Here is a 13,075-nt window from a genome sequence, read left to right on the forward strand (position 1 = left end):
TTTAAAAAATGATTTTCTAGAAATCACTTTTTAAAAAACAAACACAGCCTCAAAGTAATTAGAAAATGTTGTATAAGAAACAAATGTCTTGCAGAAATTTTATTTTTTTAAAAAAATGAGCACTATTTTTTTAATCTTTATCTTAAATCGTCCTGACTTTTTTTTTATATATTTGTTTTATATATGCTTCTGGTTTTTATTAAATAAATAACATTGAAAAAGTTATTATATGTTTTTTTATCAATTAAATATATAATAAAAAAGACCTTCACTAGAAAATTATTTTATTCTAATAGAATTAAATTATTACTTTCTTATAAAAAATATTAGTGGCCTATAGTTAAGTTAAACAAAATTAAAGGGCTTCCAGGAATGTAGGACTATATATCTTCTTCTACGCACGTTACTTAACTTTATGACTTAGTATTTAGTTAACGTTAAGATCTATTTTTAGTATGTATTGTTAATGTATATAATTTTTAATTTATTTTATTCAACATATGCATCAGATTTTGAAAGATAATAATTAAGATTTCTTTTACTATTGAAAAATATATTAGTAATGCTTGAAGAATTTCTTTTTTTTAATGTTAAGAAAGAATTTGGCCTGACCCATGACATAACATGGATAAGTTATCTTGTTTGTATGTATGTGTAAATATGTGTGCTCGTATTTTGCTGCGGAGTTGGATTATATTTTTAAACAAAAAATAATATTTAGATACTGAAAATAAATTAAAAAAATTAAAAAACTATTTATAACAAATATGTAAAAATATTAATTAGAGCTAAGTCAATATAATATATTTCATTAAATCTATAGTCTAAATTATGTGATTGGAATAATCTAATTAAAAATAAAAAAAATTATATGACTGTAATAACCTTTAGGTGTTTATTTTTTTAAAAATTTCATCATTTTTAGGTTTTTTTTTTATTCTTTTTGTTGCTTTTCCAAGGTTTTTTTATTAATAGTTTTTTAACGATTTCATCTTTTCAGATGAAATAAATTGAGAGTTAAGCTTATTAATTGAACTCAAGTTAGTATTTAATGAGTTGTAAGTTTTTAAGATTAGACCAAGTTTAGAAAGTTAGTTAATTTTTTAAATGATGCTTTCTTCTTTCCTTTTTTTTTTTTTGAAATTTTACTCTTTTTTTTTATGATTGTTCTTTTATTAGGTTAACATTAAGTTGTTTGAAAATCAGGAAAATAGGCTCAGACATGATTTTTTTTATCTATTTTCATATTGTTTATTTTTTAATTATTATTTTTTATATATATATATTTTAAATTACCACTTGAACTAATGATTCAAGACTTAAATTGTTTTAGCCAACCACTATTATTGCATTAAAAAAAAATCATTTGCTCATAGAAAAATTAAATTTTTTTTTGCTAAAATTTAATATGATTTGTATGTTTTGGATCGTTTTGATGTGCTAATATCAAAAATAATTTTTTAAAAATGAAAAAACATCATTAGCATGCATTTCGACACAAAACATTATTTGAAAAGCAACCATTACCATAATATCAAATATACTTTTAATAGTTCCCTGTTAGATTATTTGCATGGATTATGCTGTGTGTGTAAGATTAATTTTTTTAATATAAACAATATTTTTGTGTTGTTAATATATATATATATATATATATATATATATATGTAGAAATCCGAGTATAAAATCCTATCTTTGACAGAGGAACAACCACTGCTTGGTCCAGTGGAAATCGCTAAACCTCTCCCTGTCCATCTCCCATCTCATGGCAACCGCTACTCTAGCAAGGCACAGCCTTGCACATTTTATGGATTTGGAATCAATTAAGTACAGTATCGCAGCCCAACCAGTTTCCAGAAGGCAATCTCTTCATCTTTTCTACCACGTAAGCCACCCGGCCCACTATCATTTCTTCACAGCTAAAGCATGATTTGTAGCTATTGATGGAATTATAATGCTGCTACGTTGTTTGCAAGCTTATTTCAAGATAGAATCTCGAAATGCTGTTACTTTATGTATTATATTTGATTGTACAGAGATGCTATTATCACAAGCCATGTTCAGTGGTTGTATCCATGAATGGCTGCCAAGGAAACCCCAGAGACAGAGTCCCTGTTGGCAGCATCGAGACTCGTACATTTCCAGCAGTTACATCTCCTGCTTTGGCTACGGACACCCTCAATTTGGCGATTTCTGAAATGAAAGCCAATCCTCCTCTTTTCACTTCAGGAATCTTACGTCTCCAGGTACACTCAACTCATTTCTTCTCTACACTAACTCTGCTTCAGCATAATATGGTGTAAAGAGGGTAGAGAGTAGTAGTAGTAGTAGTAGTAGTTCTTCAATGGAGATTAAGGTGCGTGTTTTCTTATCTGAATGAACATGGGCTAACGGGATAGGGTCAGGGGTGATGATCCGTTGCTGGGGAAATTCTTACTTATGTGCCACGTGGTTGGTTGTCATTGACTTGACTGCCATTGCTTCTTATCCTGTGCTGCCTTTTGCTTTTAGAAATAAATAAATAAATAAATAAACTCAAATTAGAAGAAAAAGAAGAAGAAGAAGAAGAAGAAGAGTGATAAGCCAGGCAGCCGGCGGAAGGGAATGGTATCTAAAAAGTCATCATGCTCCCTTGCACAGGCTGATTGAAAATGAATGATCTTTTTTCCAGCGAAAGCATGCATCTTAGCGTTTTATGATCAAGTATAAGATCGACAAGTTTGATGACAAAAATATAATGAGAAATTATAAAATTTAAAAGCTCACACGTTTTCTTACCCTTTTCTCTAAAAGGATAAGACATGCTAGAGTTTTCACGTATCATAAAATTTAATGGGGCGAATGTTTATATTGCAAACAAATAGTACGTGCAAGAAAGACTATCGAGGCATATGAATGTGGTAATTAATTCGGTTTATATCATATTATTGTTTTGGGTTGAATTTGGAAGGAGGTAAATGGGATTTTTCTTCCTAAAGCTAATATCTTACGATGTGATTGAAAAAAAGGTGCCAATCCAACAGCAAATTGAAGCAATTGATTGGCTACACTCTCAGCACCAGATTCATCCACGCTGTTTCTTCTCTGGTCGAAGACAAAGCAAAGATTTCACGGAGGTAACCAACGGAAATGGCTATCAAAAGTCCAATAATCTGGTCAGTGTGGCTGGTGTGGGCTCTGCTGTCCTTTTCAGGGATGTCCATCCATTTTGTTACAATGACTGGAAGTCCATAAAGAGGTATGTATGTATGAATGTAATGCTAAATCATATGTGAACTACCGCTATATATCTCTGCTAATTAGCTTGTTTTCTTAAAAATGAAGGTTCCTCTCTGCCAATTGTCCACTGATTCGTGCTTATGGAGCTATCCGCTTTGATGCAAGGGCTAACATATCATCTGAATGGGAACTTTTTGGCTCATTTTACTTCGTTATCCCTCAGGTAGAGCTAGCAATTGTTTTCTTCCATTATATCTATCTATCTATCTCTGTGCCTGGAGTCCTTCTTTTCCCCCTTCTTGTCAGTAGTTATAAGACTTGGTGCTAGGTACTGAAAATGACAGGTTGAGTTGGACGAGCTAGATGGGTGTTCCATGCTTGCCACAACTATTGCATGGGATAATGCATTTTCATGGACATGGGAACAGGCTGTGGATGCAGTTGAAGCTACCATGACTCAGGTCTCTGCTGCGTCCCATTACCATACATTTGCATGCTTAATTTCTTCTTTCTTCAACTACACAATATCATGTAATTATCCTGTCTGAAACAATGCAGATCTCTTCAAATGTGGTAAAGTTAAGTAAAGAAGTAACTAGATCATTCATTTTAAGCAATAGTCACGTTCCCTGCAAGATGTACTGGGATCTTGCTGTTGAGAGAGCTTTGCAAATCATCAATCGAAGCAGCTCACCACTTACTAAGGTATTTGAACGAGCCTACTCCATATATATATATTGCAAATCATCAATCAAATGTATAATTCTCCCTTTAACCGTATATAATCCTAGCTTGTTCCTTGATCAATGAATTTTGACTTGAAAATCAGGTTGTACTCGCACGTAGTAGCAAATTTGTAATTGCTAATGACATCGATCCTATAGCATGGTTGGCTTGCCTGCAGGTGCTCTTTATCCTTGTACTATTCTGTATATTAATTGAATCATCACTCTATAATGCATTCTAATTAGTAACTACAATGCTTGGAATGTACTCACAGGTCGAAGGGGAAAATGCTTATCAATTTTGTCTTCAGCCGCCCAATGCCCCTGCATTTATTGGGAACACGGCAAGTTTGATCATGAATCTTGATATAGTGAATAGGTTACTCAGTTGTTTATGCATTCTCTTTACAGAATCTGCATGTATGGCTGGCCTTTATTAGGCCCTCTGTTTTCCCTCTGGAAACCACACTTTTCAAAATCTTTCTTGATTTAGAAGTTATAGTTATGCCTTTTGAGTCCTCTACTCTAACTGTTCAGACTTCTTCATCATTCTTTTAAGTTATTAACTTTCCATGAACAATTCTAAGATAAAGTGGCTCTCTTCTAGTCTTGACTTGTACAAACTGTATGAACAGCCAGAGCAACTATTTCACAGAAATTGCCTGGGAATTAGTAGTGATGCTATGGCTGGAACCCGTGCTCGAGGTGGATCCATGGCTTTAGATCTTCAAATACAACTTGATTTACTTTCCAGGTAATTTTATTGGCCAGGCTGTTAATAAAATTGATCTATCATTATTTTGTATAATATTATGGTACGAGGCCAACTAGCAGGCAATCTGTAGGTTCTGATGCATTTTTTACCATTCATTTTGCAGTCCCAAGGACCACCTCGAGTTTACGACAGTACGAGATGACATAAGAAAAAAATTAGAGGTGAGTTTGCTTTCTAGGTCTCTTATCACTAACATTTTATGTTTATGACACTGGAAGATTGCAGGACATAAATCTATAACTCAATCCTCTCTTGCATCTTTCCTTGTGTTTTTGGAGCTCATTTGGTGGAAACAAAGATTTAGTATTGCCACCTCCCATAATGAGAATATGTTTCTAATTTTACTGTCAAGCTTATCGAGTCTTCTTTCCCTAGTCCTTGAGGGTTGCCACCAAGGAACTATTTGATAAATGTTTCCCTTGTATTGATCATTAAGTGCAAGTGAAAGTCCCTCGTATAAGTGAGATAAAATTGGAAATGTTTCAGCTATGCCTTGTAATTTTCAAGTAGTCAGAACTTTACCAGGTATGGACAGAAGCAATGTAGTGAGATTTTGTGCTGATTATTGTAGTTGATCAAGGCTGCTCCGATTATCAGTGACTCACACCTACTGATGTAAATGAGATGCATCAGAAAGTTAGTATGTTCTTCACTGATACCAGTCTGGATATGTTGGACTTCCGAAATGGGGAGAAAGCTCCCACAGGGAAAAGGCCCAGGAGGAAATTAATTTTGAAAAGTATGAGAGAGGAAGTGAATGAAATCGTTGTTATTTGACTTTTACATTCTCTTGCTCTATCGAATAAAAATAATAAGTGTTAAATTATAGTATTAAAGGAGAGTTAACGTACTGTTTCAAGTCCAACTGACTACCTCTCTTATAGAGAGTGCATTGTGAAGAAGTGCTGCTGTGCCTTTTCCATTTCCAACTTGGTACTTAGAGCAGGTCTTCTTTACAATTCTTGAAATTCCTTTCAAAACGAAATTAAAAGAAAATCCTACGACTCTTACCCTATTCTATTGCAGGCTGTATGTGACAGGATAGTTGTTGAACCAAACAAGGCTATAAGAAAATTGCATAGAGTTCAACACTTGTATGCACGATTGGCAGGCGAGTTAAGAAGCGAAGATGATGAGGTGCAACTACCACAGTTCTATCTATCTGTCTTGGACAAGCAAATATATTTGATTGATGCTTGGTTTCCGGACTTGATTTTTTCATGAATATGAAGTTTGCTTCTTAGAAACAATTCTGAAGATATTCATGGTTCCAGATTGATTGCCTATATTCCTTATCCTCATTATTTGGATATATCATAAATCCATTTTCTATTTGTTTTCCAGTTTAAAATCCTGTCTTCTCTTCACCCTACTCCAGCAGTTTGTGGATTTCCAACAGAAGAGGCTAGACTTTTAATCGCAGAAACTGGTATATGCATGTGTCATTCCTATTGTTGTATTTGGATTGAATTGCTTTTGCATTCTCTTATTTTAATAAAAAGAACAAAGAACCATATTATATGCTTTTCGCAACTCGTCATTCTGAATTATCCATTAACTGTTCTTCTCATCACAAGAAATCTCACTATTTACTTGACTACACATGCTGTAACTAATCAATTCTGGGTGGTGTATAACTGACTCTGCGTAATTGAGGTTTGTTTGGTACTCATTAAAAGACCTGTGAGTTCTGGTACTCATTCAAAATATGTTGTCCAGAAGTATTTGATCGAGGGATGTATGCTGGGCCTGTTGGTTGGTTTGGAGGAGGAGAAAGTGAGTTTGCTGTTGGCATTAGATCAGCATTGGTAGAAAAGGTGAGCTAAGTTCCTCACTGGCTTCCATTTGAATGAGTCTCATTATTAGCTTTCCTAGAAATAGAAGAAAAGAGTCTCATAATTGTGTGAATATCTTTGTTACTATCCATCTCATCTGTTGTCATGCCATGAAAAAATCTTGGTGCTGACCATTTTTGGATTCTAGGGTCTTGGTGCATTGATCTATGCCGGGACGGGGATAGTAAAAGGAAGCAACCCATCTTTGGAATGGGATGAACTGGAATCAAAGACATCTCAGGTATGTTTCCATCCTTAAATATATTCATGTGATTTCACATCCATATTCATGCACCTCCTCTCCATCTCTTGCCTAAGAACTCAGAAGTCAGCCCTTGAGTTTAGGGTGAAATAAATCAAAGAACTATCTTAATTCAAAAGTTTAAGCTATAGATGAGGTTCCAGGATATGATTTATATTATTCTCTAACACACCCCCTCAAGTGAAAGCTCTTTGGACTTGAAACTTGTACATGCCCACTTTACCTTGTCCTTAATTTTTACCTAAGAACTCAGAAGTTAGCCCTTGAGTTTAGGGTGAGATAGATTAAAAAACCATTTCAACCCAAAAACTTAAGCTATTAAGTGAGGTCCCAGGATATGATTTATATTATTCTTTAACACACTCCCTCAAGTGAAAGCCATTTGGGTTTGAAACTTGCACATGCCCACTTTATCTTGTGCTTAATTTTTATTAAATTAATGGGGATGGTAAAATTCGAACTCATGACCGCTTGGTCATCAAGACTCTGATACTATGTCAAAAAACCATCTCAACCCAAAAACTTAAACTATTAGGTGAGGTCACAAGATATGATTTATATTATTCTCTAATAAAATATGCTGAAGCTTGTGCAAAGAATCAAACTCTTTTCGCCTTTCATAAGAACCAGAACAATAATGGTCGAAAAATCTGTTGAAGTTGTTGATTTATTTGTAGTTTACCAAGCTGCTAAAACTTGAGGGTCCATCAAGACAAAAAATAGAGAACTCAGGAATCATCAACTGATAAGGTTAGTTTCTCTTGTTGATTGATTTCTACTAATAAGTAAAACGAAAACTCGAACAAACAACTAACTGCTGAGTTCATAACATGATCACTACTCGATGTATTGTGTTCAGAAGACCAGCGAGAGAGAGCATAAATTCCTGAAGTGTAATTTCTAGACTCCTGAATTGGAGTCATCAGTTTGCACCCATTGGTTTCTATGAGGCACTTGTGATGCAAACTAGCTGTTACTTTCACACTATTACCTGGTAGCTTTTGGCCCGATGGATCTTGGAATCAAGTAAAGCCTAGTTGGCAGGAGAAGTACCAAGAGCTTATAGCATGTTCAGAGAGCAGCACTTAAATTGTATCAGTGTGATTTTTTTTCCAGATAGGGAACTGGGTCGGTATTCTTTATTTTTTTATGAAAGAATTTCTTTTTCTTTTTTACTTTAATTTTTGACCAAGTTGGAGAAGGTGTAATATTCTTTAGCAATTTGATAATGTTTCCCCAACATCTTTCATTACCTTTTCATGTCATGCTTGCAGTTTTTATGAGTGAATTTGAATTTTCTGTTCTGGTTCTCTGGCTGAAGAGTCCTGTGGTGATTATCGATGGTCCTGTAAATACAAAGCAAGCTTCTTACAATTAGCTCGGCTGTGGCTTCTGGTGCAGCTTCTCACAGCAAAGAGCACTGTACAAAACAGCATTATCATTTTGGAAGATGGAACAGTAGCAAGTTGTCGAGGATAGAGTTGAGACCTTATCTAACAAAATCCATGCAGTTCATCAAAAATCTTGGCCGAAAGAAAACAAAAGAACCCTTCAAAAATCCATGAAAACATTGGATATTGTCAAGAGCCCTTATCTCGGGGAATCTGAAAGCATTAGGTGTTCCTTCCAAAAATGCAAATTATGCATTGTTATAAACAAGATGATTATTTAGTATTTATTTAAAAAAAATGAAAATTTAATCAATTATATAATTCTCTAATTCAATCCTTACAAAACATAATATTGCAATTTATTCCAGCTATATCATAAAAGAAAATAAAAAAGCAGCAACTGCTATTTCACGGAAGCCAAATCCAGGTCAATAAACTAATCAAACATTCAAAATTCCATCACACATTAGTTAATGCTAAAAAGATCAAAATTTCTCAAGAAAAAATTAACTGCCTTCGAGAACTAGTTTGAATATAAAAATTAATTATACCAACACAATGGTAAATAATATGTCACTAAAAAAAAAAGAGCCTATTAGCAACTAACTAATCCGTTGCAGATAATATTAAAATCTGTTGCTGATAAAACTCAGCAATGAAATTAGCAACAGATAATTTTAGATGCAAATAATAGATGCTAATTTTTTAGCAACGAATTATCCATTGCTGATTGTTTAATAACAGATTATCCGTTACTGAAATTCGGTTGCTGATTATAGAAATCAGCAACGGATATTGCATTGCTGATTCGTTGCAGATCAACAATGGAAACTTTGTTGCTGATCCGTTGCTGATTTGTTTGAATTTTTTATATAATTTTTTCCATCTATTGAATTTTTTTAATTATTTAAGGATATTTAAAAAATTATAGATAAATATATAAAGAACATAAATTAATACTAGAAATTATTTTATAAAAAATAATAACACAGATAAAAATAAATTTCATAATAAATTTCTAAATCTCGTTAAACTTACATCAAAATAGATAAGTCACAATTTAATAAATATGTTCTATCATAAAGGTGGTGATTGGAATGGTGGTGGAAACAAATCAAAACAATGAAGATCATCATAAGATGGGATCGGTATATGATGGTTAAGACCTAGATCAATATACTAAATTAGATAAAAAAATATATATGTACTTACTTGTGGAGCCACATGTGACGATATAAATAAAATCATATATACCGACATATCTTGATGTATATTTATATTTAACGGCTAGTTCATCAAGTTATTTTAGGCCAGCTGCCAATTTCCTTGTGAGACACAATGTCTATACGCCCTAGGATCAGGAAATGACTCTGGGTGGGAAGTCAGTGCTCACTCCAATCAAAAGGTGTGAGCACTGACTTCGAAGACTCCCTGGTGGAGGCTAGCCTCACACACGAATACAAGAAGACAGCAAACAACTAAGGGAAGTTGTGATTATGGTGTGGATTTGTGGTAGTGTAGAGTTAGTACATTTGGGATCATTTTTTCTCCTTTTTTTATATATTAATTAATTAATTTTTAATGAGATTGTGATTCTAGTAGTGGTATACGTATTACAAATCAATGGAACAAATATTTCAGAATTAAAAATATATATTTGCAATTGAAATGACTAAATTTAATAATAAAGGTGTTACATATAAAATATAACATAAATGAATGTAATTGAAAAAAAAAAGATAATAAAAATCAATGAGAAAATGTAATTGACTTTAAGCAGAAGCAAAAAAAAAAAAAGGGTTATTATTATTATCATTAAATGTATCTAGATCTTTTGTAATTCCAAAATTAATAAAATTTTTTAAGTTGTATTAACAAATCTGGAGGAGTAATATGGACAACCCAAAAACTTGACAACTCCAAATATAAATAAGTAATGTGATGTGATGATGGGTTCAATAATCTGAAATTAAAAAAAAAAAATGAGTAAGAATAATAGTGTTAAGAAATATGTTATATAATCTTTTTCTTTCCTTGAAATGAAGTTTTTAAGCCTACACTTAAGTAGATAAATAAACATTTGGTCATTTTAGGTGTCATATAATGGGTTATTTGGTCATTTTAGGTGTCATATAATGGGTTATTTTATATACTGAAAAAGTTTTTCTGAAAATTTCATCAAAAACCAGTTAAAAATATGTTAATTTTATTGGAAATACCAAACGCAAATCTAGAAATTTAACACTAGAAAGGATAAAAATCACTCAAAGGGCTACCAAAATAAAGCAATCATAAATGCATAAATTTCTTTGAATTTCTTGATCATTTAAACCTTTTTGTGTTCGAAGAAATACAAATATATCTCGATTCTCCAACTTCAAAGAATTAATTCTGCATGGTTAAAATCACACAAGCATGAGTATAAAATAATAGCCTGAGTGCATTAATGTACACGTATTCCATGGGAAAGAAAAGGGTTTTGGACACAAGAAAAAGCAAAGAATAATCCTTTTCCGTCTTTGTAATAATCAAGAATCTCTACAAATTCAGAAACGCCGCCTGAACTTGAACTCTCCAACAGGAAAAGCTTGGAATAACAGATGAACAATCCCACAAGGAAAGCTGTGTATGAGTATGAACATAAAATAATAATTAAACTTGGATTCACAACGTTTTTGCGTAGACACAAGGAAGAGGCCGAGTTTATTATATATACAGCAGCCGTGCGTTTATAAATTATCAAGCTAGCCAGCCAGCCAACACTACTTCTGTCCATTAGCTAGCCTGATCATTTCATGCAATGGCGAATATTGGAGGAGTGAGACCGGGAGGGATTGCAGAGAGAACACGCTCGCGTCACCACCTTGTTGAAGAGTACGTTCCTTCTTCGTCTTGGACAGAGGACTCGAATAGCCACTGTCTTCTCGTTGATCTTCCTGGTATATACTCTTATAATTATAATAATTCATGAAGACTGCTCATTCGTTTGATCATCATCATAATTTAATAATTTCTTCTTCTAACTTAAAGTAAGGCTTAATCTATGATTATGCTCATGCATGCCTTTACGTAATGCGTGATCCTAATCTGATTTTGCAGACCACTCTTGACTCCAAGAAAAGATCAAATAATAAATTGGAGGATTTAGCTCAAACTTATTTTTATATTTTAAATCAAATCTTGAATATTTGTATCATTTTTCAATCTATCTAGTAGATACTCTTATCCATCATATATATATAAAAGATCAAACGTGAGCACCAACCTAATTTATCAAAAGAAATTGAATTGTCATGCATGTTGTATTAAAATTCGATTATTTATTTATTTATTCAATAAATTAAGTGGGATTTGAGTTTTTCACATGAGAGTATTGATGTTAATTTTGATAGAAAAACATGACAAATGGATAGCTTGAAGAATGGCGGTATACTCGAGAATAATTGGAAGAAATTAGATTTCTAAGGACACATGGAAGATTTAGTCTAAAATATAAAAAAGTCAAAATGCAGTGTTATTATAGACATTAAAGGTATCAAAAGTCATCTCCCAAAATAACACTGCTAAAAGTGTTATATAATCAAATTATATGAGGTTATTTTAATAATTTTTGTTACAAAACTAATCAAATTGTATCACATAAATGCCTTTTTTTCTCTCGAAACACTAAACCACCACTTTAAAAACGTTTTCACTGATTATATATCAAAAGTAATATATTAAAAACGATTTCACTGATTATATATATATATATATATATATTCGCGATTCTGAGCAGATCATATATATGTAATTTGTATTTGTAGATTTTAGAAAGGAGGAAGTGAAGCTTCGAGTAGATGACCCTGGGAAGTTAACGGTGAGCGGAGAGAGGCTGGTGAACAACAGCAAATGTATATATTTCGAGCAAACGTTCAAGCTTCCACATAATTCAGATACTGATAATATCACTGGAAAATTTGATGGTGAGATTCTGTATGTAACTGTTCCAAAGCAAGAAGAAACGTCCGAAGAGCCTGATCTAAACCAGCCTAACACTATCGGTGACCAAAAATACAATAATGAAATATTAGAAGAGAAGGAAAGTAGTGGTAACAGCAGGGATGGTTACAGACTTGTTCCAAGGAAATGTTGGGGACAGGAGGATGAGGCTACACCATTAGAAAAGGCTTCGAGGATGATGAAGAAAAACAAGGGGATTTTACTGATGGCTGTTTTAGCATTTTCACTTGGGGTTTTAGTTGGGATATACAAATAATGAAAATGATAAATATAAAATTTCTTAGGAGGTTGAAGTATCCCGTTTGATAAATTTAGAGTTGTTTAAGGTTTATACAAAGATTGTCTGAAGATTAGATTTTCTTTTCGGTTTTGAATATTTGATTCAATGATGTGTTGTCACAAATGACAAGTCGTCCAAGTGCCTGATCTTTAACAGTAATCCACACAAACTAGCAGTAAAAAATCTCCTAGACTCTTTTAGAAGAGAATGATTGCTGTACCTTAGAGTGTTACTTTTTGTGTTTTAGGTGTTTATGTACTGTACTTTTCTCACTCTTTTTTTTCCCTTTCATAGGATATAAGAGACATAGTATTCTATTTATAAGGAAACCTAAAAACCCTATAAATGGAAAAAAATATCAATTTGCCCATTAAATAATATAACATATATTATTTTAGTCTAATTTTAGAAATTTATTCAATCAAATCCTTACTTGATTGTTTCTAAATCTAGAATTGTAAGACGCATATATTAATTATATTCTAATTCTTAATTTCTAAAATTTATATACAACCAAGTCACACTTGATTAATCATCTCATTTTAATTTCTGACAAATTGTTCTTATATGTGTGACAAATTAGGTT

The 13,075-nt window shown here is 32.6% G+C and overlaps 2 protein-coding genes across 2 annotated transcripts; both read left to right on the plus strand.

Moving 5' to 3' along the window:
* The first annotated feature begins 1,689 nt into the window (after positions 1–1,689).
* LOC133678160 (isochorismate synthase, chloroplastic-like) lies at positions 1,690–8,056 on the plus strand. Its single transcript, XM_062100385.1, has 16 exons — positions 1,690–1,885; positions 2,037–2,246; positions 3,009–3,238; positions 3,325–3,442; positions 3,564–3,680; positions 3,778–3,924; positions 4,049–4,123; positions 4,220–4,288; positions 4,580–4,698; positions 4,823–4,880; positions 5,746–5,856; positions 6,064–6,148; positions 6,439–6,536; positions 6,703–6,795; positions 7,494–7,566; positions 7,676–8,056. The coding sequence occupies exons 1-15, from the start codon at positions 1,766–1,768 to the stop codon at positions 7,560–7,562; spliced, it is 1,719 nt and encodes a 572-aa protein (XP_061956369.1). The 5' UTR covers positions 1,690–1,765; the 3' UTR covers positions 7,563–7,566; positions 7,676–8,056.
* A 2,716-nt stretch (positions 8,057–10,772) lies between these two features.
* On the plus strand, positions 10,773–12,583 carry LOC133677800 (inactive protein RESTRICTED TEV MOVEMENT 2-like). Its single transcript, XM_062099923.1, has 2 exons — positions 10,773–11,146; positions 12,014–12,583. Exons 1-2 carry the CDS (start codon positions 11,008–11,010, stop codon positions 12,463–12,465), a joined length of 591 nt encoding a protein of 196 aa, XP_061955907.1. The 5' UTR covers positions 10,773–11,007; the 3' UTR covers positions 12,466–12,583.
* Positions 12,584–13,075: the final 492 nt, after the last annotated feature.

Source organism: Populus nigra, chromosome 18, assembly GCF_951802175.1.
Source record: "Populus nigra chromosome 18, ddPopNigr1.1, whole genome shotgun sequence".
NCBI classification, from domain to species: Eukaryota; Viridiplantae; Streptophyta; class Magnoliopsida; order Malpighiales; family Salicaceae; genus Populus; species Populus nigra.